General features: G+C 42.8%; 1 protein-coding gene across 1 annotated transcript in view; it reads right to left on the reverse strand.

Annotated features, from left to right (window-relative positions):
- NSUN7 (NOP2/Sun RNA methyltransferase family member 7) overlaps nucleotides 1–27,044 on the reverse strand; it is a 340,200-nt gene that overhangs the window by 92,714 nt on the left and 220,442 nt on the right. The window contains exon 8 of the mRNA XM_053704032.1: nucleotides 5,115–5,216. Coding sequence (XP_053560007.1) covers nucleotides 5,115–5,216 — 102 coding nt within the window. The remainder of the gene's footprint in view (nucleotides 1–5,114; nucleotides 5,217–27,044) is intronic.

The following is a 27,044-nucleotide window of genomic DNA, read 5'->3' on the forward strand; positions in this document are numbered from 1 at the left end:
TGGGAAAGAAAAAAATCTCTTTGCAGGAGGTCTCATCTTGAAACCAATTCTGTACCCTTCTGAAACAATGTTCTGAATCCAAAGATTGTGAACAGAATTGATCCAAATTTCTTTGAAAAAACGTAACCTGCCCCCTACCAGCTGAACTGGAATGAGGGCCGTACCTTCATGTGAACTTAGAAGCAGGCTTTGCCTTTCTAGCAGGCTTGGATTTATTCCAGACTGGAGATGGTTTCCAAACTGAAACTGCTCCTGAGGACGAAGGATCAGGCTTTTGTTCTTTGTTGAAACGAAAGGAACGAAAACGATTGTTAGCCCTGTTTTTACCTTTAGACTTTTTATCCTGTGGTAAAAAAGTTCCTTTCCCACCAGTAACAGTTGAAATAATAGAATCCAACTGAGAACCAAATAATTTGTTTCCCTGGAAAGAAATGGAAAGTAGAGTTGATTTAGAAGCCATATCAGCATTCCAGGTCTTAAGCCATAAAGCTCTTCTGGCTAAGATAGCCAGAGACATAAACCTAACATCAACTCTAATAATATCAAAAATGGCATCACAGATGAAATTATTAGCATGCTGGAGAAGAATAATAATATCATGAGAATCACGATTTGTTACTTGTTGCGCTAGAGTTTCCAACCAAAAAGTTGAAGCTGCAGCAACATCAGCCAATGATATAGCAGGTCTAAGAAGATTACCTGAACATAGATAAGCTTTTCTTAGAAAAGATTCAATTTTTCTATCTAAAGGATCCTTAAACGAGGTACCATCTGACGTAGGAATGGTAGTACGTTTAGCAAGGGTAGAAATAGCCCCATCAACTTTAGGGATTTTGTCCCAAAATTCTAACCTGTCAGGCGGAACAGGATATAATTGTTTAAAACGTTTAGAAGGAGTAAATGAATTACCCAATTTATCCCATTCCTTAGAAATTACTGCAGAAATAGCATTAGGAACAGGAAAGACTTCTGGAATAACCGCAGGAGCTTTAAAAACCTTATCCAAACGTATAGAATTAGTATCAAGAGGACTAGAATCCTCTATTTCTAAAGCAATTAGTACTTCTTTAAGTAAAGAGCGAATAAATTCCATCTTAAATAAATATGAAGATTTATCAGCATCAATCTCTGAGATAGAATCCTCTGAACCAGAAGAGTCCAAAGAATCAGAATGATGGTGTTCATTTAAAAATTCATCTGTAGAGAGAGAAGATTTAAAAGACTTTTTACGTTTACTAGAAGGAGAAATAACAGACAAAGCCTTCTTTATGGATTCAGAAACAAAATCTCTTATGTTATCAGGAACATTCTGCACCTTAGATGTTGAGGGAACTGCAACAGGCAATGGTACATCACTAAAGGAAATATTATCTGCTTTAACAAGTTTGTCATGACAATTATTACAAACAACAGCTGGAGGAATAGCTACCAAAAGTTTACAGCAGATACACTTAGCTTTGGTAGATCCAGCAGGCAGTGGTTTTCCTGTAGTATCTTCTGGCTCAGATGCAACGTGAGACATCTTGCAATATGTAAGAGAAAAAACAACATATAAAGCAAAATAGATCAAATTCCTTATAAGACAGTTTCAGGAATGGGAAAAAAATGCCAAACATCAAGCTTCTAGCAACCAGAAGCAAATGAAAAATGAGACTGAAATAATGTGGAGACAAAAGCGACGCCCATATTTTTTGGCGCCAAATAAGACGCCCACATTATTTGGCGCCTAAATGCTTTTGGCGCCAAAAATGACGCCACATCCGGAACGCCGACATTTTTGGCGCAAAATAACGTCAAAAATGACGCAACTTCCGGCGACACGTATGACGCCGGAAACGGAAAAGAATTTTTGCGCCAAAAAAGTCCGCGCCAAGAATGACGCAATAAAATGAAGCATTTTCAGCCCCCGCGAACCTAACAGCCCACAGGAAAAAAAGTCAAATTTTTGAGGTAAGAAAAAATATGATAATTTAAAGCATAATCCCAAATATGAAACTGACTGTCTGGAAATAAGGAAAGTTGAACATTCTGAGTCAAGGCAAATAAATGTTTGAATACATATATTTAGAACTTTATAAATAAAGTGCCCAACCATAGCTTAGAGTGTCACAGAAAATAAGACTTACTTACCCCAGGACACTCATCTACATGTTTGTAGAAAGCCAAACCAGTACTGAAACGAGAATCAGTAGAGGAAATGGTAAATATAAGAGTATATCGTCGATCTGAAAAGGGAGGTAAGAGATGAATCTCTACGACCGATAACAGAGAACCTTATGAAATAGACCCCGTAGAAGGAGATCACTGCATTCAATAGGCAATACTCTCTTCACATCCCTCTGACATTCACTGCACGCTGAGAGGAAAACCGGGCTCCAACTTGCTGCAGAGCGCATATCAACGTAGAATCTAGCACAAACTTACTTCACCACCTCCCTTGGAGGCAAAGTTTGTAAAACTGATTTGTGGGTGTGGTGAGGGGTGTATTTATAGGCATTTTAAGGTTTGGGAAACTTTGCCCCTCCTGGTAGGAATGTATATCCCATACGTCACTAGCTCATGGACTCTTGTTAATTACATGAAAGAAATATATATATATATATATATATATATATATGAGCAAGAGATAATAAAGATATATTAAGGGGCTTCTAAGAGATTGCTTAAAATGATACAGCACTCAAGAAAAGATATCAAGAATTTAATATTAGTAAATAAATAAATACAATTGATAAAGAACAATGTCTAAAATATCAAGCACAATTACAATATAAAATTTAAAGGGAAGGGGTATGCAGGGCAGTAAAACCTAACTCTAAAGACTAGCTCAAACAAGCAGATTACAATAGAGAGGTACAATGTCAAGCAGAACGATTCCCTATTCCTAAATACACACGTGGATAAGAGATGGCCTCAGTGATGTAAATATAGCACTCGATAATAAAACACTGAATAATAAAACACTTAATAATAAAACATTCAAATATAGAATCTGGACGTCCAGTATTAAAATAATAGGGATAAACGTCTAAAAGGGTTAAATATAAACAATGATCAGAATAAAAATGATCAGAGTAAATTGTCCCGTGAGAGCAAATATATATATAGGCTCAGTAAGCAACGATGGTATTGTATATCACCAGTATGTCTATTGGAGCTTAGTCTATTCACTTTATGCTCTCAAATGTAGTTGATCTTGCTCATCGAGTATTGGATCAAACTTACACACATTTGAGAGTGGTACCTTAAGCTTTGTTAAGAAGAGAGAAGGCAGCTGTCTGTAGTAGAGTGGATCGATCTTTTCTGTCTCTATTCAGTAGTCGGTCTGTATCCGATAACCGCCTCTTCAAAATCACAAGAGCAGTGTATCCAATAGCCAGCTTAGGCTTTGCTGGCGTCTTCTGTTTCTGCACGGCCGGTCACGTGATGTTGTGTCAGCTGTCAGGTAACGTGTAGCCGTATCAGCTGTTTTTACCGGTGTCCGTGCACTCTCTGCTTTCAGTGAAAGCTAAGTCGGTATATTCAGAATTGGTGTGTTGGAAGTTCCTCCTTCCAGGCTTACAGCTGAGGGTGAACTCTTCTTAATGGAAAGTAGCACCACTCCTCTTTTAGATAGAAATAGAGGGTGATGTGAATGTCTCAAGGTGGATGGTAGTAAACAACTTCAACGCGTTTCTCCCCTTCCTGGGGCTTTTTCAAGAAGTCACTTCTTGAAAAAGCCCCAGGAAGGGGAGAAACGCGTTGAAGTTGTTTACTACCATCCACCTTGAGACATTCACATCACCCTCTATTTCTATCTAAAAGAGGAGTGGTGCTACTTTCCATTAAGAAGAGTTCACCCTCAGCTGTAAGCCTGGAAGGAGGAACTTCCAACACACCAATTCTGAATATACCGACTTAGCTTTCACTGAAAGCAGAGAGTGCACGGACACCGGTAAAAACAGCTGATACGGCTACACGTTACCTGACAGCTGACACAACATCACGTGACCGGCCGTGCAGAAACAGAAGACGCCAGCAAAGCCTAAGCTGGCTATTGGATACACTGCTCTTGTGATTTTGAAGAGGCGGTTATCGGATACAGACCGACTACTGAATAGAGACAGAAAAGATCGATCCACTCTACTACAGACAGCTGCCTTCTCTCTTCTTAACAAAGCTTAAGGTACCACTCTCAAATGTGTGTAAGTTTGATCCAATACTCGATGAGCAAGATCAACTACATTTGAGAGCATAAAGTGAATAGACTAAGCTCCAATAGACATACTGGTGATATACAATACCATCGTTGCTTACTGAGCCTATATATATATTTGCTCTCACGGGACAATTTACTCTGATCATTTTTATTCTGATCATTGTTTATATTTAACCCTTTTAGACGTTTATCCCTATTATTTTAATACTGGACGTCCAGATTCTATATTTGAATGTTTTATTATTAAGTGTTTTATTATTCAGTGTTTTATTATCGAGTGCTATATTTACATCACTGAGGCCATCTCTTATCCACGTGTGTATTTAGGAATAGGGAATCGTTCTGCTTGACATTGTACCTCTCTATTGTAATCTGCTTGTTTGAGCTAGTCTTTAGAGTTAGGTTTTACTGCCCTGCATACCCCTTCCCTTTAAATTTTATATTGTAATTGTGCTTGATATTTTAGACATTGTTCTTTATCAATTGTATTTATTTATTTACTAATATTAAATTCTTGATATCTTTTCTTGAGTGCTGTATCATTTTAAGCAATCTCTTAGAAGCCCCTTAATATATCTTTATTATCTCTTGCTCATATATATATATATATATATATATATATTTTGTATTATTTATTCGTATTTTCATATAAATATAGATCTATCCTAGCTGTAAGCGCCAATACTTCCACTTTTCTTGTTAACCTCTTTACCAACAGCAATATGCTTGTGCTGTTATCAACTTTACAGTAGTAAACACAGACTTACACTGCAAACCTTTAGTATGAATTTGAAAATATTTTAAAAACGAATAAAGAAAAGAGAGGCTTACAACAGAGCATATTAGTCCCAAATCAATTAAAAACTGCTACAACATAAGATTTAATAAACGGTATGACAATTCACTAGATACTTACACTTCATTGCATGAGTCAGCTCTGTAAGTTGCTGTTTAGCAAGATCATTGAGTTTTTCAGTTGCCATTATTCCTTGGGAGAAATCCTGCAGCAACCCTGTGTCTTAAGGAAGAAAGTTAATCTTCTTTTAAAGCAATAATAAAAAAAAATATATATACATTGGTCATCTATATAACTGAGAAAATATAAGAACTGTAAGACAAATATATAATTATTAGAACTGAGATGAGTATTTTGATTGAACAAAGACTGATTTGTCAGTTTAATTTCAGAAAAAAACATTTGTTTCTGTGAATTGAAAAGCTAGTGACCTTCATTGACCAAACCTTTTTCACATATATCCTACAATGGCATATAGTGGCCTTCTGAAGGTCTAGCAACAATTAACTAGTGACTGGTGAAGCCTTACCATTCAATACCATGCCGCCAAAGCTTTAAATTGCATGACACATTTAAATAGATGAATACACTTGAACTAAATCACCACCTTACAGCAGCTCTTCCAGGGCCTGACGATTAAAAACTCACCGGTATAAAGAGAAATATCACAAAATATTTGTGGGCTATTTTTGAGCATTATTTTGCAATGTAGTTGTCTCTCCTTCAAATCCAGAACGCTGCATAGAGATAAAAAAACAAAATTTATGCTTACCTGATAAATTTATTTTTTTCCGGATATGGAGAGTCCACAACGTCATCAATTACTAGTGGGAATATCACTCCTGGCCAGCAGGAGGAGGCAAAGAGCACCACAGCAAAGCTGTTAAGTGTCACTCCCCTACCCATAATTCCGAATAATTTGACCAAAAGGAAAATGGAAAAAGGAATAACACAAAGGTGTAAAGGTGCCTGAGGTTTAGTCAAAAACAACTGTCTTAAAATAATGGTGGGGTTGTGAACTCTATATATCCGGAAAGAAAGAAATTTATCAGATAAGCATAATTTTTTTTTTCCTTTCTAAGATATGGAGAGTCCACAACGTCATCAATTACTAGTGGGAACCAATACCCAAGCTAGAGGACACAAATGACTAGGGAGGGAAAAAACAAGACAGGCAGACCTAAACAGAAGGCACCACCGCTTGAAGAACCTTTCTCCCAAAAGAGGCCTCAGCCAAGGCAAAAGTATCAAATTTGGAAAAAGTATGCAGAGAGGACCAAGTTGCAGCCTTGCAAATATGCTCCAAGAAGTGCAAAAGTGCAAGAAGAGGAGACAGCCCTTGTGGAATGAGCTGTAATTCTCTCAAGAGGCTGCTGGCCAGCAGTCTCATAAGCCAAACAAATTATACTTCTCAACCAGAGGGAAAGAGAAGTAGCAGTAGCTTTCTAACATTTACACTTTCCAGAGAAACAAATAGGGCAGAGGACTGGAGAAAATCCTTAGTCGCTTGTAGGTAGAGCTTTAGAGCACGCACAACATACAAGTTGTGCAAAAATGTTCCTTATGAGAAGAAGGATTAGGACATAGAGAAGGAACAACAATTTCCTGATTAATATTTCTATCCAAAACTACTTTAGGAAGACACTCCAACTTAGTACGAAGAACCGCCTTATCCGCATAAAAAATAAGGTAAGGCGAATCACACTGCAAAGCTGAGAGTTCCGAGACTCTCCGCGCAGAAGAGATAGCAATAAGAAACAAAACCTTCCAAGTTAACAACTTAATATCTATGGAATGCAATGGCTCAAACAGAGCCTGCTGCTAAACTTTAAGAATAAGGTTAAGGGTCCAAAGAGATGCAACTGAGGAGATGTTATCTGAATTGAACCTGATAAACCGGGCTAAAGACAACTGAGGCCAAGCCATCAGAGCATTGTAAATCGCTCTCAACTCCAAGATATTTATGGGGAGAGCAGACTCCTCCCGAATCCATAGTCCCTGTGCCTTTAGCAAATCCCAGACTGCTCCCCAGCCCAGAAGGCTGGCGTCCATGGACACAATTACCCAGGAAGTTCTCCAGAAGCATGTGCCCTGAGACAGATGCTCCTGAGAAAGCCACTAGGAGAGTCTCTTGTTGACTGATCTAGATCTATCCTCTGAGACATATTCGAATGGTCTCCATTCCATTGTCTGAGCATGCATAATCTCTCAAATGGAATCGAGCAAAGGGAATGATGTCCATGGAAGCGACCATCAGATCAATTAACTCCATACATTGAGCCACTGATGGCCGAACAGTAGACTGAAGAGAGAGGCAAGAGGAAAGAATCTTGGATTTTCTGACCTCTGTCAGAAATATTTTCATAGATAGGGAATCTATTATGGTCCCTAAGAAACCTACCCTTGTAGCTGGAACAAGGGAATTCTTTCCCAGATTCACTTTCCATCCGTGGGAATGTAGAAAAGACAACAAGATCTCTGTATGAGAGTTTGCTTGTTGAAAAGATGGCGCCTGGACCAATATGTCATCCAGGTATGGCGCCACTGCAATTCCCCGAGACCTGATCACTGCCAAGAGAGCCCCCAGAACCTTTGAGAAAATTATGGCAGCTGTGGCAAGGCCAAGTGAAAGTGTTTGTCTACAAAAGCTCAGGAACTTGTGATGATCCCTGTAGATGGGAACATGAAGATACGCATCCTTCAGATCTATGGGTGTCATGAACTGATCCTCTTGGACCAAAGGAAGAATGGAACGAATGGTTTCCATTTTGAAGGATGGTACCCTGAGAAACTTGTTAAGACACTTTAGGTGTAGAATAGGACGAAAAATCCCCTCTTTTTTGGAAACCACAAACAGATTTGAATAGAATCCTAGACCCTGTTCCCTTACTGTAACTATCACTCCCAGGGAAGAAAGTCTCGAATGCAATTCAAGAATGCTTCTCTTTTTATCTGCAGATAATCTTGAGAGGTGAAACCTGCCCCTGGGAGGAAACGTTTTGAATTCTATTTTTTAACCCTGAGATACTATATCCACAGCCCAGGGATCTGGGACATCTCGTATCCAAGCTTGATGAAACAGAGAAAGCCTGCCCCCCACTTGATCCGATCCCGGATCGGGGGCAAACCCTTCATGCTGATTTAACTGCAGGTTTCTTAGATTGCTTCCCCTTGTTCCAAGACTTAGTGGGTTTCCAAGAAGACTTGGACTGTTCCTGCTTGGAAGAGGAAGACATTCCTTTGAAGTTACGAAAGGAATGAAAATTTATTTGACGTCATTTAGGTCTATTCTTCTTGTCTTGTGGTAGAAAAGACCCATTTCCACCAGTAATATCAGAAATTATTTCTGCCAGACCAGGTCAAAACAAGGTCTTACCCTTGTAAGGAAGCGCCAGAAGCTTGGACTTACAGGTAACATCTGCTGACAATGATTTTAGCCACAATGCCCTGCAGGCTAGGACAGTGAAGCCAGATATCTTGGCTCCCAGTTTAATAAATTGCATGGTAGCATCAGAAATAAATGAATTGGCTAGCTTGAGAGCCTTAATTCTGTCTTGGATCTCCTCCAAAGAAGTCTCTACTAAAATTGAATCAGACAACGCTTTGCAGCAATAAGATGAATCTTTAATGGAGTCAGCAACAGGAAACATCTTTTTAAAGACAAGAGACAGTGAAAAAAGTATCCCTGGCTTCTCCCATTCCTGGCACAGTTTGGAACAGGAAATACTTCCATAGTGGAAGGAACATCATAGTATGTATTAAGTTTACTAGATTTCTTAGGGTTGACAACGACAGGAGTATCGGAGTCATCCAAAGTAGCTAAAACCTCCTTTAACAATACACAAAAGGTGTTCAAGCTTAAATCTGAAGGTTACTACTTCAGCATCAGATTAAGGAATTATACTGTCCGAATCTGAGATTTCACCCTCAGAGGCTACCGACGTATCCTCCTCATCAGACTTAGTAGCAGTGTTTGGAACAGTAACCTTACTATCTGAATCTCTAATTTTCCTCTTGCGGTTTCCCTTTAACATAGGAAAAGCAGATAATGCTGCAGATACCGCAGAAGATACCTGAGCAGCAATTTCTGCGGGCAAATAAATTCCTCCAGGATGTTGAGAGGAACTGCAGGGCACTGCATGTGACGCCATAGAGGCTTGGGACATTTGAAGAGAAAGCTGTGGCATTGCCTGAACAGCATCATCCTGAGTGACATTTGGCTTAGTGGGCAAAATTTTACTTTTACACTCTATGGTTCTAGCTAAACAAGAAGAACAGAATTGCATGTGCAAAACAATTTGTGCCTCCAAACATAGTAAACATCACAATCAAAATTGTCCTCAGTCTATCTGGTCTGCAGATTGATCCATGTCCACAGCACAGTAAAAATTCCCAAAATTAACGGAGAGAGAAAAATAAATAAAATTACTACTGTCACTTTAAATCCCTTTAATCTCCAAGAGCGTTATTTTTCTGTAGCATAACACGCTAAATAGACATTGACAAGTTGTGACAAAAACATTAAAGACCTCTACACCCCTGAGGTGCTCCTACCATTTCCACAGGAGTATATCAGAAAACTGAAAAACCGTCAGCCAGAATTCTCCTTCAGCATATCGAGCCAACACAGGAGAATGAAGGAAAGCTGTGACGCTGCTCCGAAACTACAGAGAGCCGGAAGTCACATGATCGTCAGAGAAGGGAAATTGCGCCACACTAAAAGCGTGCGTTCCCTATCTCCGCTAAAAGACCGTTCAACAACAAGGTAACTCCTCCCAGTAGGCTAACTGATACTCCAGAGTGGTACAAACAGCGAAAAACATGAACCGTAAAAAACGCTAGTTGTCACAAACAATGGGTGCGATCCGATATACGGCATACTTTTCGGCGCAAGCGAGGTAACCCGCGCCGCCCCCGTAGTTTCACCTTGCACATCGGGGTATCCAATATACCCCGCCGGCAGTTGCTAAAGTGCCGTAAGTCGGACAAACTAGCAATGTCCAGAAATAAGCGTAAGTACAAATTTCTGGAGTCGCCAGTGACTTACGGCACTTTAGAAACTGCCGTCGCCTACAAAAACTTACTAAACTTTTAAATCTCCCGTAACTGTCTAACATGCCTCCCAAAAATAGCCCGACACGTATACCCCTCTATCCGCAATCCCCCCTCTCACTCCTAACAATAAATGTATTAACCCCAAGACCGACAACCCCCCACAACACAATAAGCCTAATTATTAACCCCTAAACCACCATAGCCCACACCGCAATAAACCTATCCTAGTATTAACCACTAAACCGCCGCTCCCAGACCCCGCCGCCACCTATATTAAATGTATTACCCCTAATCTGACCCCCCTACACCGCCGCCATCTATATTAAATATATTAACCACTAATCTGACCCCCCTACACCGCCGCCACCTATATTAAATATATTAATCCCTAATCTGACCCCCCTACACCGCTGCCACCTATATTAAATATATTAACCCCTAAACCTAAGTCTAACCCTAACACCCCCTAACTTAATTATTATTTAAATAAATCTAAATAATATTATTATTAACTAAATTAATCCTATTTAAAACTAAATACTTACCTATAAAATAAACCCTAAAATAGCTACAATATAATTAATAATTTTTATTTTACAGGTAACTTTGTATTTATTTTAACTAGGTACAATAGCTATTAAATAGTTAATAACTATTTAATAGCTACCTAGTTAAAATAATTACAAAATTACCTATAAAATAAATCCTAACCTAAGTTACAAATACACCTAACACTACACTATCAATAAATTAATTAAATAAACTACAATTATCTAAACTAAAATACAATTAAATAAACTAAACTATATTATAAAAAAACAACAACACTAAATTACAAAAAAATAAAAAAAATTACAAGAATTTTAAGTTAATATATTTAATGTAGGTGGCGGCGGTGTAGGGGGGTCAGATTAGGGGGTAATATATTTAATGTAGGTGGCGGCGGTGTAGGGGGGTCAGATTAGGGGGTAATATATTTAATGTAGGTGGCGGCGGTGTAGGGGGGTCAGATTAGGGGGTAATATATTTAATATAGGTGGCGGCGGTGTAGGGGGGTCAGATTAGGGGGTAATATATTTAATATAGGTGGCGGCGGTGTAGGGGGGTCAGATTAGGGGGTAATATATTTAATATAGGTGGCTGCGGTGTAGGGGGGTCAGATTAGGGGGTAATATATTTAATATAGGTTGCGGCGGTGTAGGGGGGTCAGATTAGGGGTTAATATATTTAACATAGGTGGCGGCAGTGTAGGGGGGTCAGATTAGGGGGTAATACATTTAATGTAGGTGGCGGCGGGGTCCGGGAGCAGCGGTTTAGGGGTTAAACACTTTATTAGGTATTGCGGTGGGGGATTGCGGTTGACAGGTAGATAGACATTGCGCATGCGTTAGGTGTTAGGTTTTATTTTGCAGCCAGTTTAGGGAGTTACGGGGCTCCAATACTCTGCGCAAGGCCTGCTACGCCTGCATTTTGTGGCGAGGTGAAAATGGAGTAAGATTTCTCCATTTTCGCCACGTAAATCCTTAAGCTGTATATTGGATACTAAATTGCGCGTGTTTTCTATATCAGTCTATGGGGTAAAAAACTACGAGTGAAGGCAGAAATATACGAGCGTAACTTCTATGTTACGCCGTATATGTGATACCAAACCCGCACAAAATCTGGCGTCGCCGGCTTCTGCGGGCGACGCTGCATATCGGATGGGGCCCAATATGCCTCAAGCAGCATGTGAAAACACAAATGTTCAAAAAGCAGCACTTTAGCTTACTGAACTAACTTTCCAATAAAAGCCCACAAAAAACAAAAATAAGACACAGTGGATTAAAAGTTCCATATATGAAAAGAAAAATGAACCCCTAATCTCCCACATCAGTGCCTGCACCCTGCTCATGAAATAATCCAGCCTAATGAATTATAATAAAACTGTCCCAAATATACTGCAGCATAAATCTTCTTAAAGTGCCAGTCCTCAGAACCTAGAAGACAAAAAGCACTTACCTGCAGTCTAGCTGTCCAGCAGGCCGACAGCCTGGGACTCGGGACGGTACAGCTATCAGTGTGTGCTATTAAACACCCAGCGCTGTGCATGTTGCAGGGTCATAGGTTGTGTACCAAGTCCAGTCTGAGAGTGCAGTCCCCTTCTGTGTTTTGTGTATATATAGGAATATCTATTTAAAACTACTTAGAACATATTCTATGTACAGAACATTGGAATGTCAAAATATTTACAGTAAATACATAGTTAACACCTTTTCTCTTGTAAGGTGTATCCAGTCCACGGATCATCCATTACTTGTGGGATATTCTCCTTCTCAACAGGAAGCTGCAAGAAGATCACCCACAGCAGAGCTGTCTATATAGCTCCTCCCCTAACTGCCACCTACCAGTCATTCTTTTGCAGCTCTCAACAAGATAAGAAGTAGCTAGAGAGATGTGGTGAATTTATGTAGTTTATCTTCAATCAAAAGTTTATTATTTTCAAATGGTACCGGAGTTGTACTGTTTTAGCCTCAGGCAGAAAGTTGAAGAAGAGTCTGCCTGTGGTTTTTGATGATCTTAGCAGGTTGTAACTAAGATCCATTGCTGTTCTCACACATAACTGAAGAGATGAGGTAACTTTAGCTGGGGGAATGGCGTGCAGGGTCTCCTGCTATGAGGTATGTGTAGTTTAAATTTTTCTAGAGAAATGAATATGCTAGAAAATGCTGTTAATACCGGATTTATTTAAGGTAAGCCTGATTACAGTGATTTAATAACGACTAGTATCATGCTTGCTGTAAAAGGTAATATTCTTATTACTTTCTCACATTACTGAAAATAAGATAACGTTTGCTGGAAGTGTTTAAACGTTTTTTTCTACATATTGGTGATAAAACTTTATGGGGGCCCAGTTTTTTCCACATGGCTGGCTAGATTTTGCCTAGGGATAGTTTTTTATGGCCCTCTCACTGTGAGTACAGGTTGGGAGGGGCCTAATTTCAGGCCTAAATCGTGCAGTAGTTTTTGCAGCTTGAGACTTCCAGCTTCCCTGAAGGAGTCCCCTGAACACTTAGGACCTCTACAAAGGGTTTTTGTGCCTTCAAAAGACGTTGTATGGGCAGGTAGGGCCACAGCAGAGCTGTGGCAGTTTGTTGTGACTGTTAAAAAACGTTTATATCGTTTTTTTGATCCGGTTTTGAAACTAAGGGGTTAATCATCCATTTGCAAGTGGGTGCAATGCTCTGTTAGTCTATTATACACACTGTAAAAATTTCGTAAGATGTACTGCTTTTTATCACTGTTTTTCAATTTCTGACAAAATTTGTTTCTCTTAAAGGCACAGTACCGCTTTTATTTTTTGCTTGTTTACATTTATCAAAGTGTTTTCTAAGCTTGCTGGTCTCATTGCTAGTCTGTTTAAACATGTCTGACATAGAGGAAACTCCTTGTTCATTATGTTTAGAAGCCATTGTGGAACCCCCTCTTAGAATGTGTACCAAATGTACTGATTTTACTTTAAGTTCTAAAGATCATATTCTGTCTTTAAAAGATTTATCACCAGAGGAAATTGACAAGGGGGAAGTTATGCCGACAAACTCGCCCCACGTGTCAGAACCTTTGACTCCCGATCAAGGGACTCCCGCTCAAGTGGCGCCAAGTACATCTAGCGCGCCCATGGCGTTTACTTTACAAGACATGGCGGCAGTTATGGATCATACCCTTACAGCGGTATTGTCCAAACTACCAGGGTTACAAGGAAAGCGAGACAGCTCTGGGACTAGAAAAAAACATAATTTATGCTTACCTGATAAATTTATTTCTCTTGTAGTGTATCCAGTCCACGGATCATCCATTACTTGAGGGATATTCTCCTTCCCAACATGAAGTTGCAAGAGGATCACCCACAGCAGAGCTGCTATATAGCTCCTCCCCTCACTGCCATATCCAGTCATTCGACCGAAACAAGACGAGAAAGGAGAAACCATAGGGTGCAGTGGTGACTGTAGTTTAATTAAAATTTAGACCTGCCTTAAAAGGACAGGGCGGGCCGTGGACTGGATACACTACAAGAGAAATACATTTATCAGGTAAGCATAAATTATGTTTTCTCTTGTTAAGTGTATCCAGTCCACGGATCATCCATTACTTGTGGGATACCAATACCAAAGCTAAAGTACACGGATGATGGGAGGGACAAGGAAGGAACTTAAACGGAAGGAACCACTGCCTGTAGAACTTTTCTCCCAAAAACAGCCTCCGAAGAAGCAAAAGTGTCAAATTTGTTAAATTTTGAAAAGGTGTGAAGCGAAGACCAAGTCGCAGCCTTGCAAAACTGTTCAACAGAGGCCTCATTTTTAAAGGCCCAGGTGGAAGCCACAGCTCAAGTAGAATGAGCTGTAATCCTTTCAGGGGGCTGCTGTCCAGCAGTCTCATAGGTTAAGCGTATTATGCTCCGAAGCCAAAAGGAGAGAGAGGTTGCCAAAGCTTTTTGACCTCTCCTCTGTCCAGAGTAAACGACAAACAGGGCAGATGTTTGACGAAAATCTTTAGTAGCCTGTAAGTAAAACTTCAAGGCACGGACTACGTCCAGATTATGCAAAAGACGTTCCTACTTTGAAGAAGGATTAGGACACAATGATGGAACAACAATCTCTTGATTGATATTCCTGTTAGAAACCACCTTAGGTAAAAACCCAGGTTTGGTACGCAGAACTACCTTGTCTGAATGAAAAATCAGATAAGGAGAATCACAATGTAAGGCAGATAACTCAGAGACTCTTCGAGCCGAGGAAATAGCCATCAAAAAGAGAACTTTCCAAGATAAAAGTTTAATATCAATGGAATGAAGGGGTTCAAACAGAACTCCCTGAAGAACTTTAAGAACCAAGTTTAATCTCCACGGGGGAGCAACAGTTTTAAACACAGGCTTAATCCTAACCAAAGCCTGACAAAATGCCTGGACGTCTGGAACTTCTGCCAGACGCTTGTGCAAAAGAATAGACAGAGCAGAGATCTGTCCTTTTAAAGAACTAGCTGATAAGCCTTTGTCCAAACCCTCTTGGAGAAAGGACAATATCCTAGGAATCCTAACCTTACTCCATGAGTAACTCTTGGATTCACACCAATAAAGATATTTACGCCATATCTTATGGTAGATTTTCCTGGTGACAGGCTTCCGAGCCTGTATTAAGGTATCAATGACTGACTCGGAGAAGCCACGCCTTGATAGAATCAAGCGTTCAATCTCCATGCAGTCAGTCTCAGAGAAATTAGATTTGGATGATTGAAAGGACCTTGTATTAGAAGGTCCTGCCTCAGAGGCAGAGTCCATGGTGGAAGAGATGACATGTCCACTAGGTCTGCATACCAGGTCCTGCGTGGCCACGCAGGCGCTATCAGAATCACTGATGCTCTCTCCTGTTTGATTTTGGCAATCAGTCGAGGGAGCAGAGGAAACGATGGAAACACATAGGCCAGGTTGAAGAACCAAGGAGCTGCTAGAGCATCTATCAGCGTTGCTCCCGGGTCCCTGGACCTGGATCCGTAACAAGGAAGCTTGGCGTTCTGGCGAGACGCCATGAGATCCAGTTCTGGTTTGCCCCAACGATGGACCAGTTGAGCAAACACCTCCGGATGGAGTTCCCACTCCCCCGGATGAAAAGTCTGATGACTTAGAAAATCCGCCTCCCAGTTCTCTACGCCTGGGATGTGGATCGCTGACAGGTGGCAAGAGTGAGACTCTGCCCAGCGAATTATCTTTGAGACTTCTAACATCGCTAGGGAACTCCTGGTTCCCCCTTGATGGTTGATGTAAGCCACAGTCGTGATGTTGTCCGACTGAAATCTGATGAACCTCAGTGTTGCTAACTGAGGCCAAGCTAGAAGAGCCTTGAATATTGCTCTTAACTCCAGAATATTTATTGGGAGGAGTTTCTCCTCCTGAGTCCACGATCCCTGAGCCTTCAGGGAGTTCCAGACTGCGCCCCAACCTAGAAGGCTGGCATCTGTTGTTACAATCGTCCAATCTGGCCTGCGAAAGGTCATACCCTTGGACAGATGGACCCGAGAAAGCCACCAGAGAAGAGAATCTCTGGTCTATTGATCCAGATTTAGTAGAGGGGACAAATCTGAGTAATCCCCATTCCACTGACTTAGCATGCATAATTGCAGCTACCATTAAGCCGATTACTTCCATGCACTGAGCCACTGACGGGCGTGGAATGGAATGAAGGACACGGCAAGCATTTAGAAGTTTTGATAACCTGGACTCCGTCAGGTAAATTTTCATCTCTACAGAATCTATAAGAGTCCCTAGGAAGGAGACTCTTGTGAGTGGTGATAGAGAACTCTTTTCCACGTTCACTTGCCACCCATGCGACCTCAGAAATGCCAGAACTATCTCTGTATGAGACTTGGCAATTTGAAAGCTTGACGCCTGTATCAGGATGTCGTCTAGATACGGAGCCACCGCTATGCCTCGCGGTCTTAGAACCGCCAGAAGTGAGCCCAGAACCTTTGTAAAAATTCTCGGGGCAGTGGCCAACCCGAAGGGAAGAGCTACAAATTGGTAATGCCTGTCTAGAAAGGCAAACCTTAGGAACCGATGATGATCTTTGTGAATCGGTATGTGAAGGTAGGCATCCTTTAAGTCCACTGTGGTCATATACTGACCCTCTTGGATCATGGGTAGGATGGTCCGAATAGTTTCCATTTTGAATGATGGAACTCTGAGGAATTTGTTTAAGATCTTTAGATCCAAGATTGGTCTGAAGGTTCCCTCTTTCTTGGGAACCACAAACAGATTTGAATAAAATCCCTGTCCTTGTTCCGTCCACGGAAGTGGATGGATCACTCCCATTACTAGGAGGTCTTGCACACAGCTTAGGAATGCCTCTTTCTTTATCTGGTTTGCTGATAACCTTGAAAGATGAAATCTCCCTTGTAGAGGAGAAGCTTTGAAGTCCAGAAGATATCCCTGAGATATGATCTCCAACGCCCAGGGATCCTGAACATCTCTTGCCCACGCCTGGGCGAAGAGAGAAAGTCTGCCCCCCACTAGATCCGTTTCCGGATAGGGGGCCGTTCCTTCATGCTGTCTTGGGGGCAGCAACAGGCTTTCTGGCCTGCTTGCCCTTGTTCCAGGACTGGTTAGGTTTCCAGGCCTGTCTGGAATGAGCAACAGTTCCCTCTTGTTTTGAAGCGGAGGAAGTTGATGCTGCTCCTGCCATGAAATTTCAAAAGGCACGAAAATTAGACTGTTTGGCCTTTGATTTGGCCCTGTCCTGAGGAAGGGTATGACCCTTGCCTCCAGTAATGTCAGCAATAATTTCCTTCAAGGCAGGCCCGAATAAGGTCTGCCCCTTGAAAGGAATGTTGAGTAATTTAGACTTTGAAGTCACGTCAGCTGACCAGGATTTAAGCCATAGTGCCCTACGCGCCTGGATGGCGAATCCGGAATTCTTAGCCGTTAGTTTAGTCAAATGAACAATGGCATCAGAAACAAATGAGTTAGCTAGCTTAAGCGTTCTAAGCTTGTCAATAATTTCATTCAATGGAGCTGTCTGGATGGCCTCTTCCAGGGCCTCAAACCAGAATGCCGCCGTAGCAGTGACAGGCGCAATGCATGCAAGGGGCTGTAAAATAAAACCTTGTTGAATAAACATTTTCTTAAGGTAACCCTCCAATTTTTTATCCATTGGATCTGAAAAAGCACAACTGTCCTCAACCGGGATAGTGGTACGCTTTGCTAAAGTAGAAACTGCTCCCTCCACCTTAGGGACTGTCTGCCATAAGTCCCGTGTAGTGGCGTCTATTGGAAACATTTTTCTAAATATAGGAGGTGGGGAAAAGGGCACACCGGGTCTATCCCACTCCTTGCTAATAATTTCTGTAAGCCTTTTAGGTATAGGAAAAACGTCAGTACACACCAGCACCGCATAGTATCTATCCAGCCTACACAATTTCTCTGGAATTGCAACTGTGTTACATCCTTTCAGGGGGCTGCTGTCCAGCAGTCTCATAGGTTAAGCGTATTATGCTCCGAAGCCAAAAGGAGAGAGAGGTTGCCAAAGCTTTTTGACCTCTCCTCTGTCCAGAGTAAACGACAAACAGGGCAGATGTTTGACGAAAATCTTTAGTAGCCTGTAAGTAAAACTTCAAGGCACGGACTACGTCCAGATTATGCAAAAGACGTTCCTACTTTGAAGAAGGATTAGGACACAATGATGGAACAACAATCTCTTGATTGATATTCCTGTTAGAAACCACCTTAGGTAAAAACCCAGGTTTGGTACGCAGAACTACCTTGTCTGAATGAAAAATCAGATAAGGAGAATCACAATGTAAGGCAGATAACTCAGAGACTCTTCGAGCCGAGGAAATAGCCATCAAAAAGAGAACTTTCCAAGATAAAAGTTTAATATCAATGGAATGAAGGGGTTCAAACAGAACTCCCTGAAGAACTTTAAGAACCAAGTTTAATCTCCACGGGGGAGCAACAGTTTTAAACACAGGCTTAATCCTAACCAAAGCCTGACAAAATGCCTGGACGTCTGGAACTTCTGCCAGACGCTTGTGCAAAAGAATAGACAGAGCAGAGATCTGTCCTTTTAAAGAACTAGCTGATAAGCCTTTGTCCAAACCCTCTTGGAGAAAGGACAATATCCTAGGAATCCTAACCTTACTCCATGAGTAACTCTTGGATTCACACCAATAAAGATATTTACGCCATATCTTATGGTAGATTTTCCTGGTGACAGGCTTCCGAGCCTGTATTAAGGTATCAATGACTGACTCGGAGAAGCCACGCCTTGATAGAATCAAGCGTTCAATCTCCATGCAGTCAGTCTCAGAGAAATTAGATTTGGATGATTGAAAGGACCTTGTATTAGAAGGTCCTGCCTCAGAGGCAGAGTCCATGGTGGAAGAGATGACATGTCCACTAGGTCTGCATACCAGGTCCTGCGTGGCCACGCAGGCGCTATCAGAATCACTGATGCTCTCTCCTGTTTGATTTTGGCAATCAGTCGAGGGAGCAGAGGAAACGATGGAAACACATAGGCCAGGTTGAAGAACCAAGGAGCTGCTAGAGCATCTATCAGCGTTGCTCCCGGGTCCCTGGACCTGGATCCGTAACAAGGAAGCTTGGCGTTCTGGCGAGACGCCATGAGATCCAGTTCTGGTTTGCCCCAACGATGGACCAGTTGAGCAAACACCTCCGGATGGAGTTCCCACTCCCCCGGATGAAAAGTCTGATGACTTAGAAAATCCGCCTCCCAGTTCTCTACGCCTGGGATGTGGATCGCTGACAGGTGGCAAGAGTGAGACTCTGCCCAGCGAATTATCTTTGAGACTTCTAACATCGCTAGGGAACTCCTGGTTCCCCCTTGATGGTTGATGTAAGCCACAGTCGTGATGTTGTCCGACTGAAATCTGATGAACCTCAGTGTTGCTAACTGAGGCCAAGCTAGAAGAGCCTTGAATATTGCTCTTAACTCCAGAATATTTATTGGGAGGAGTTTCTCCTCCTGAGTCCACGATCCCTGAGCCTTCAGGGAGTTCCAGACTGCGCCCCAACCTAGAAGGCTGGCATCTGTTGTTACAATCGTCCAATCTGGCCTGCGAAAGGTCATACCCTTGGACAGATGGACCCGAGAAAGCCACCAGAGAAGAGAATCTCTGGTCTATTGATCCAGATTTAGTAGAGGGGACAAATCTGAGTAATCCCCATTCCACTGACTTAGCATGCATAATTGCAGCTACCATTAAGCCGATTACTTCCATGCACTGAGCCACTGACGGGCGTGGAATGGAATGAAGGACACGGCAAGCATTTAGAAGTTTTGATAACCTGGACTCCGTCAGGTAAATTTTCATCTCTACAGAATCTATAAGAGTCCCTAGGAAGGAGACTCTTGTGAGTGGTGATAGAGAACTCTTTTCCACGTTCACTTGCCACCCATGCGACCTCAGAAATGCCAGAACTATCTCTGTATGAGACTTGGCAATTTGAAAGCTTGACGCCTGTATCAGGATGTCGTCTAGATACGGAGCCACCGCTATGCCTCGCGGTCTTAGAACCGCCAGAAGTGAGCCCAGAACCTTTGTAAAAATTCTCGGGGCAGTGGCCAACCCGAAGGGAAGAGCTACAAATTGGTAATGCCTGTCTAGAAAGGCAAACCTTAGGAACCGATGATGATCTTTGTGAATCGGTATGTGAAGGTAGGCATCCTTTAAGTCCACTGTGGTCATATACTGACCCTCTTGGATCATGGGTAGGATGGTCCGAATAGTTTCCATTTTGAATGATGGAACTCTGAGGAATTTGTTTAAGATCTTTAGATCCAAGATTGGTCTGAAGGTTCCCTCTTTCTTGGGAACCACAAACAGATTTGAATAAAATCCCTGTCCTTGTTCCGTCCACGGAAGTGGATGGATCACTCCCATTACTAGGAGGTCTTGCACACAGCTTAGGAATGCCTCTTTCTTTATCTGGTTTGCTGATAACCTTGAAAGATGAAATCTCCCTTGTAGAGGAGAAGCTTTGAAGTCCAGAAGATATCCCTGAGATATGATCTCCAACGCCCAGGGATCCTGAACATCTCTTGCCCACGCCTGGGCGAAGAGAGAAAGTCTGCCCCCCACTAGATCCGTTTCCGGATAGGGGGCCGTTCCTTCATGCTGTCTTGGGGGCAGCAACAGGCTTTCTGGCCTGCTTGCCCTTGTTCCAGGACTGGTTAGGTTTCCAGGCCTGTCTGGAATGAGCAACAGTTCCCTCTTGTTTTGAAGCGGAGGAAGTTGATGCTGCTCCTGCCATGAAATTTCGAAAGGCACGAAAATTAGACTGTTTGGCCTTTGATTTGGCCCTGTCCTGAGGAAGGGTATGACCCTTGCCTCCAGTAATGTCAGCAATAATTTCCTTCAAGGCAGGCCCGAATAAGGTCTGCCCCTTGAAAGGAATGTTGAGTAATTTAGACTTTGAAGTCACGTCAGCTGACCAGGATTTAAGCCATAGTGCCCTACGCGCCTGGATGGCGAATCCGGAATTCTTAGCCGTTAGTTTAGTCAAATGAACAATGGCATCAGAAACAAATGAGTTAGCTAGCTTAAGCGTTCTAAGCTTGTCAATAATTTCATTCAATGGAGCTGTCTGGATGGCCTCTTCCAGGGCCTCAAACCAGAATGCCGCCGTAGCAGTGACAGGCGCAATGCATGCAAGGGGCTGTAAAATAAAACCTTGTTGAATAAACATTTTCTTAAGGTAACCCTCCAATTTTTTATCCATTGGATCTGAAAAAGCACAACTGTCCTCAACCGGGATAGTGGTACGCTTTGCTAAAGTAGAAACTGCTCCCTCCACCTTAGGGACTGTCTGCCATAAGTCCCGTGTAGTGGCGTCTATTGGAAACATTTTTCTAAATATAGGAGGTGGGGAAAAGGGCACACCGGGTCTATCCCACTCCTTGCTAATAATTTCTGTAAGCCTTTTAGGTATAGGAAAAACGTCAGTACACACCAGCCTACACAATTTCTCTGGAATTGCAACTGTGTTACATCCTTTCAGGGGGCTGCTGTCCAGCAGTCTCATAGGTTAAGCGTATTATGCTCCGAAGCCAAAAGGAGAGAGAGGTTGCCAAAGCTTTTTGACCTCTCCTCTGTCCAGAGTAAACGACAAACAGGGCAGATGTTTGACGAAAATCTTTAGTAGCCTGTAAGTAAAACTTCAAGGCACGGACTACGTCCAGATTATGCAAAAGACGTTCCTACTTTGAAGAAGGATTAGGACACAATGATGGAACAACAATCTCTTGATTGATATTCCTGTTAGAAACCACCTTAGGTAAAAACCCAGGTTTGGTACGCAGAACTACCTTGTCTGAATGAAAAATCAGATAAGGAGAATCACAATGTAAGGCAGATAACTCAGAGACTCTTCGAGCCGAGGAAATAGCCATCAAAAAGAGAACTTTCCAAGATAAAAGTTTAATATCAATGGAATGAAGGGGTTCAAACAGAACTCCCTGAAGAACTTTAAGAACCAAGTTTAATCTCCACGGGGGAGCAACAGTTTTAAACACAGGCTTAATCCTAACCAAAGCCTGACAAAATGCCTGGACGTCTGGAACTTCTGCCAGACGCTTGTGCAAAAGAATAGACAGAGCAGAGATCTGTCCTTTTAAAGAACTAGCTGATAAGCCTTTGTCCAAACCCTCTTGGAGAAAGGACAATATCCTAGGAATCCTAACCTTACTCCATGAGTAACTCTTGGATTCACACCAATAAAGATATTTACGCCATATCTTATGGTAGATTTTCCTGGTGACAGGCTTCCGAGCCTGTATTAAGGTATCAATGACTGACTCGGAGAAGCCACGCCTTGATAGAATCAAGCGTTCAATCTCCATGCAGTCAGTCTCAGAGAAATTAGATTTGGATGATTGAAAGGACCTTGTATTAGAAGGTCCTGCCTCAGAGGCAGAGTCCATGGTGGAAGAGATGACATGTCCACTAGGTCTGCATACCAGGTCCTGCGTGGCCACGCAGGCGCTATCAGAATCACTGATGCTCTCTCCTGTTTGATTTTGGCAATCAGTCGAGGGAGCAGAGGAAACGATGGAAACACATAGGCCAGGTTGAAGAACCAAGGAGCTGCTAGAGCATCTATCAGCGTTGCTCCCGGGTCCCTGGACCTGGATCCGTAACAAGGAAGCTTGGCGTTCTGGCGAGACGCCATGAGATCCAGTTCTGGTTTGCCCCAACGATGGACCAGTTGAGCAAACACCTCCGGATGGAGTTCCCACTCCCCCGGATGAAAAGTCTGATGACTTAGAAAATCCGCCTCCCAGTTCTCTACGCCTGGGATGTGGATCGCTGACAGGTGGCAAGAGTGAGACTCTGCCCAGCGAATTATCTTTGAGACTTCTAACATCGCTAGGGAACTCCTGGTTCCCCCTTGATGGTTGATGTAAGCTACAGTCGTGATGTTGTCCGACTGAAATCTGATGAACCTCAGTGTTGCTAACTGAGGCCAAGCTAGAAGAGCCTTGAATATTGCTCTTAACTCCAGAATATTTATTGGGAGGAGTTTCTCCTCCTGAGTCCACGATCCCTGAGCCTTCAGGGAGTTCCAGACTGCGCCCCAACCTAGAAGGCTGGCATCTGTTGTTACAATCGTCCAATCTGGCCTGCGAAAGGTCATACCCTTGGACAGATGGACCCGAGAAAGCCACCAGAGAAGAGAATCTCTGGTCTATTGATCCAGATTTAGTAGAGGGGACAAATCTGAGTAATCCCCATTCCACTGACTTAGCATGCATAATTGCAGCTACCATTAAGCCGATTACTTCCATGCACTGAGCCACTGACGGGCGTGGAATGGAATGAAGGACACGGCAAGCATTTAGAAGTTTTGATAACCTGGACTCCGTCAGGTAAATTTTCATCTCTACAGAATCTATAAGAGTCCCTAGGAAGGAGACTCTTGTGAGTGGTGATAGAGAACTCTTTTCCACGTTCACTTGCCACCCATGCGACCTCAGAAATGCCAGAACTATCTCTGTATGAGACTTGGCAATTTGAAAGCTTGACGCCTGTATCAGGATGTCGTCTAGATACGGAGCCACCGCTATGCCTCGCGGTCTTAGAACCGCCAGAAGTGAGCCCAGAACCTTTGTAAAAATTCTCGGGGCAGTGGCCAACCCGAAGGGAAGAGCTACAAATTGGTAATGCCTGTCTAGAAAGGCAAACCTTAGGAACCGATGATGATCTTTGTGAATCGGTATGTGAAGGTAGGCATCCTTTAAGTCCACTGTGGTCATATACTGACCCTCTTGGATCATGGGTAGGATGGTCCGAATAGTTTCCATTTTGAATGATGGAACTCTGAGGAATTTGTTTAAGATCTTTAGATCCAAGATTGGTCTGAAGGTTCCCTCTTTCTTGGGAACCACAAACAGATTTGAATAAAATCCCTGTCCTTGTTCCGTCCACGGAAGTGGATGGATCACTCCCATTACTAGGAGGTCTTGCACACAGCTTAGGAATGCCTCTTTCTTTATCTGGTTTGCTGATAACCTTGAAAGATGAAATCTCCCTTGTAGAGGAGAAGCTTTGAAGTCCAGAAGATATCCCTGAGATATGATCTCCAACGCCCAGGGATCCTGAACATCTCTTGCCCACGCCTGGGCGAAGAGAGAAAGTCTGCCCCCCACTAGATCCGTTTCCGGATAGGGGGCCGTTCCTTCATGCTGTCTTGGGGGCAGCAACAGGCTTTCTGGCCTGCTTGCCCTTGTTCCAGGACTGGTTAGGTTTCCAGGCCTGTCTGGAATGAGCAACAGTTCCCTCTTGTTTTGAAGCGGAGGAAGTTGATGCTGCTCCTGCCATGAAATTTCGAAAGGCACGAAAATTAGACTGTTTGGCCTTTGATTTGGCCCTGTCCTGAGGAAGGGTATGACCCTTGCCTCCAGTAATGTCAGCAATAATTTCCTTCAAGGCAGGCCCGAATAAGGTCTGCCCCTTGAAAGGAATGTTGAGTAATTTAGACTTTGAAGTCACGTCAGCTGACCAGGATTTAAGCCATAGTGCCCTACGCGCCTGGATGGCGAATCCGGAATTCTTAGCCGTTAGTTTAGTCAAATGAACAATGGCATCAGAAACAAATGAGTTAGCTAGCTTAAGCGTTCTAAGCTTGTCAATAATTTCATTCAATGGAGCTGTCTGGATGGCCTCTTCCAGGGCCTCAAACCAGAATGCCGCCGTAGCAGTGACAGGCGCAATGCATGCAAGGGGCTGTAAAATAAAACCTTGTTGAATAAACATTTTCTTAAGGTAACCCTCCAATTTTTTATCCATTGGATCTGAAAAAGCACAACTGTCCTCAACCGGGATAGTGGTACGCTTTGCTAAAGTAGAAACTGCTCCCTCCACCTTAGGGACTGTCTGCCATAAGTCCCGTGTAGTGGCGTCTATTGGAAACATTTTTCTAAATATAGGAGGTGGGGAAAAGGGCACACCGGGTCTATCCCACTCCTTGCTAATAATTTCTGTAAGCCTTTTAGGTATAGGAAAAACGTCAGTACACACCAGCACCGCATAGTATCTATCCAGCCTACACAATTTCTCTGGAATTGCAACTGTGTTACATCCTTTCAGGGGGCTGCTGTCCAGCAGTCTCATAGGTTAAGCGTATTATGCTCCGAAGCCAAAAGGAGAGAGAGGTTGCCAAAGCTTTTTGACCTCTCCTCTGTCCAGAGTAAACGACAAACAGGGCAGATGTTTGACGAAAATCTTTAGTAGCCTGTAAGTAAAACTTCAAGGCACGGACTACGTCCAGATTATGCAAAAGACGTTCCTACTTTGAAGAAGGATTAGGACACAATGATGGAACAACAATCTCTTGATTGATATTCCTGTTAGAAACCACCTTAGGTAAAAACCCAGGTTTGGTACGCAGAACTACCTTGTCTGAATGAAAAATCAGATAATGAGAATCACAATGTAAGGCAGATAACTCAGAGACTCTTCGAGCCGAGGAAATAGCCATCAAAAAGAGAACTTTCCAAGATAAAAGTTTAATATCAATGGAATGAAGGGGTTCAAACAGAACTCCCTGAAGAACTTTAAGAACCAAGTTTAATCTCCACGGGGGAGCAACAGTTTTAAACACAGGCTTAATCCTAACCAAAGCCTGACAAAATGCCTGGACGTCTGGAACTTCTGCCAGACGCTTGTGCAAAAGAATAGACAGAGCAGAGATCTGTCCTTTTAAAGAACTAGCTGATAAGCCTTTGTCCAAACCCTCTTGGAGAAAGGACAATATCCTAGGAATCCTAACCTTACTCCATGAGTAACTCTTGGATTCACACCAATAAAGATATTTACGCCATATCTTATGGTAGATTTTCCTGGTGACAGGCTTCCGAGCCTGTATTAAGGTATCAATGACTGACTCGGAGAAGCCACGCCTTGATAGAATCAAGCGTTCAATCTCCATGCAGTCAGTCTCAGAGAAATTAGATTTGGATGATTGAAAGGACCTTGTATTAGAAGGTCCTGCCTCAGAGGCAGAGTCCATGGTGGAAGAGATGACATGTCCACTAGGTCTGCATACCAGGTCCTGCGTGGCCACGCAGGCGCTATCAGAATCACTGATGCTCTCTCCTGTTTGATTTTGGCAATCAGTCGAGGGAGCAGAGGAAACGATGGAAACACATAGGCCAGGTTGAAGAACCAAGGAGCTGCTAGAGCATCTATCAGCGTTGCTCCCGGGTCCCTGGACCTGGATCCGTAACAAGGAAGCTTGGCGTTCTGGCGAGACGCCATGAGATCCAGTTCTGGTTTGCCCCAACGATGGACCAGTTGAGCAAACACCTCCGGATGGAGTTCCCACTCCCCCGGATGAAAAGTCTGATGACTTAGAAAATCCGCCTCCCAGTTCTCTACGCCTGGGATGTGGATCGCTGACAGGTGGCAAGAGTGAGACTCTGCCCAGCGAATTATCTTTGAGACTTCTAACATCGCTAGGGAACTCCTGGTTCCCCCTTGATGGTTGATGTAAGCCACAGTCGTGATGTTGTCCGACTGAAATCTGATGAACCTCAGTGTTGCTAACTGAGGCCAAGCTAGAAGAGCCTTGAATATTGCTCTTAACTCCAGAATATTTATTGGGAGGAGTTTCTCCTCCTGAGTCCACGATCCCTGAGCCTTCAGGGAGTTCCAGACTGCGCCCCAACCTAGAAGGCTGGCATCTGTTGTTACAATCGTCCAATCTGGCCTGCGAAAGGTCATACCCTTGGACAGATGGACCCGAGAAAGCCACCAGAGAAGAGAATCTCTGGTCTATTGATCCAGATTTAGTAGAGGGGACAAATCTGAGTAATCCCCATTCCACTGACTTAGCATGCATAATTGCAGCTACCATTAAGCCGATTACTTCCATGCACTGAGCCACTGACGGGCGTGGAATGGAATGAAGGACACGGCAAGCATTTAGAAGTTTTGATAACCTGGACTCCGTCA

The sequence above is a fragment of the Bombina bombina genome, chromosome 2 (genome assembly GCF_027579735.1).
Source record: "Bombina bombina isolate aBomBom1 chromosome 2, aBomBom1.pri, whole genome shotgun sequence".
In the NCBI taxonomy this organism is placed as follows: Eukaryota; Metazoa; Chordata; class Amphibia; order Anura; family Bombinatoridae; genus Bombina; species Bombina bombina.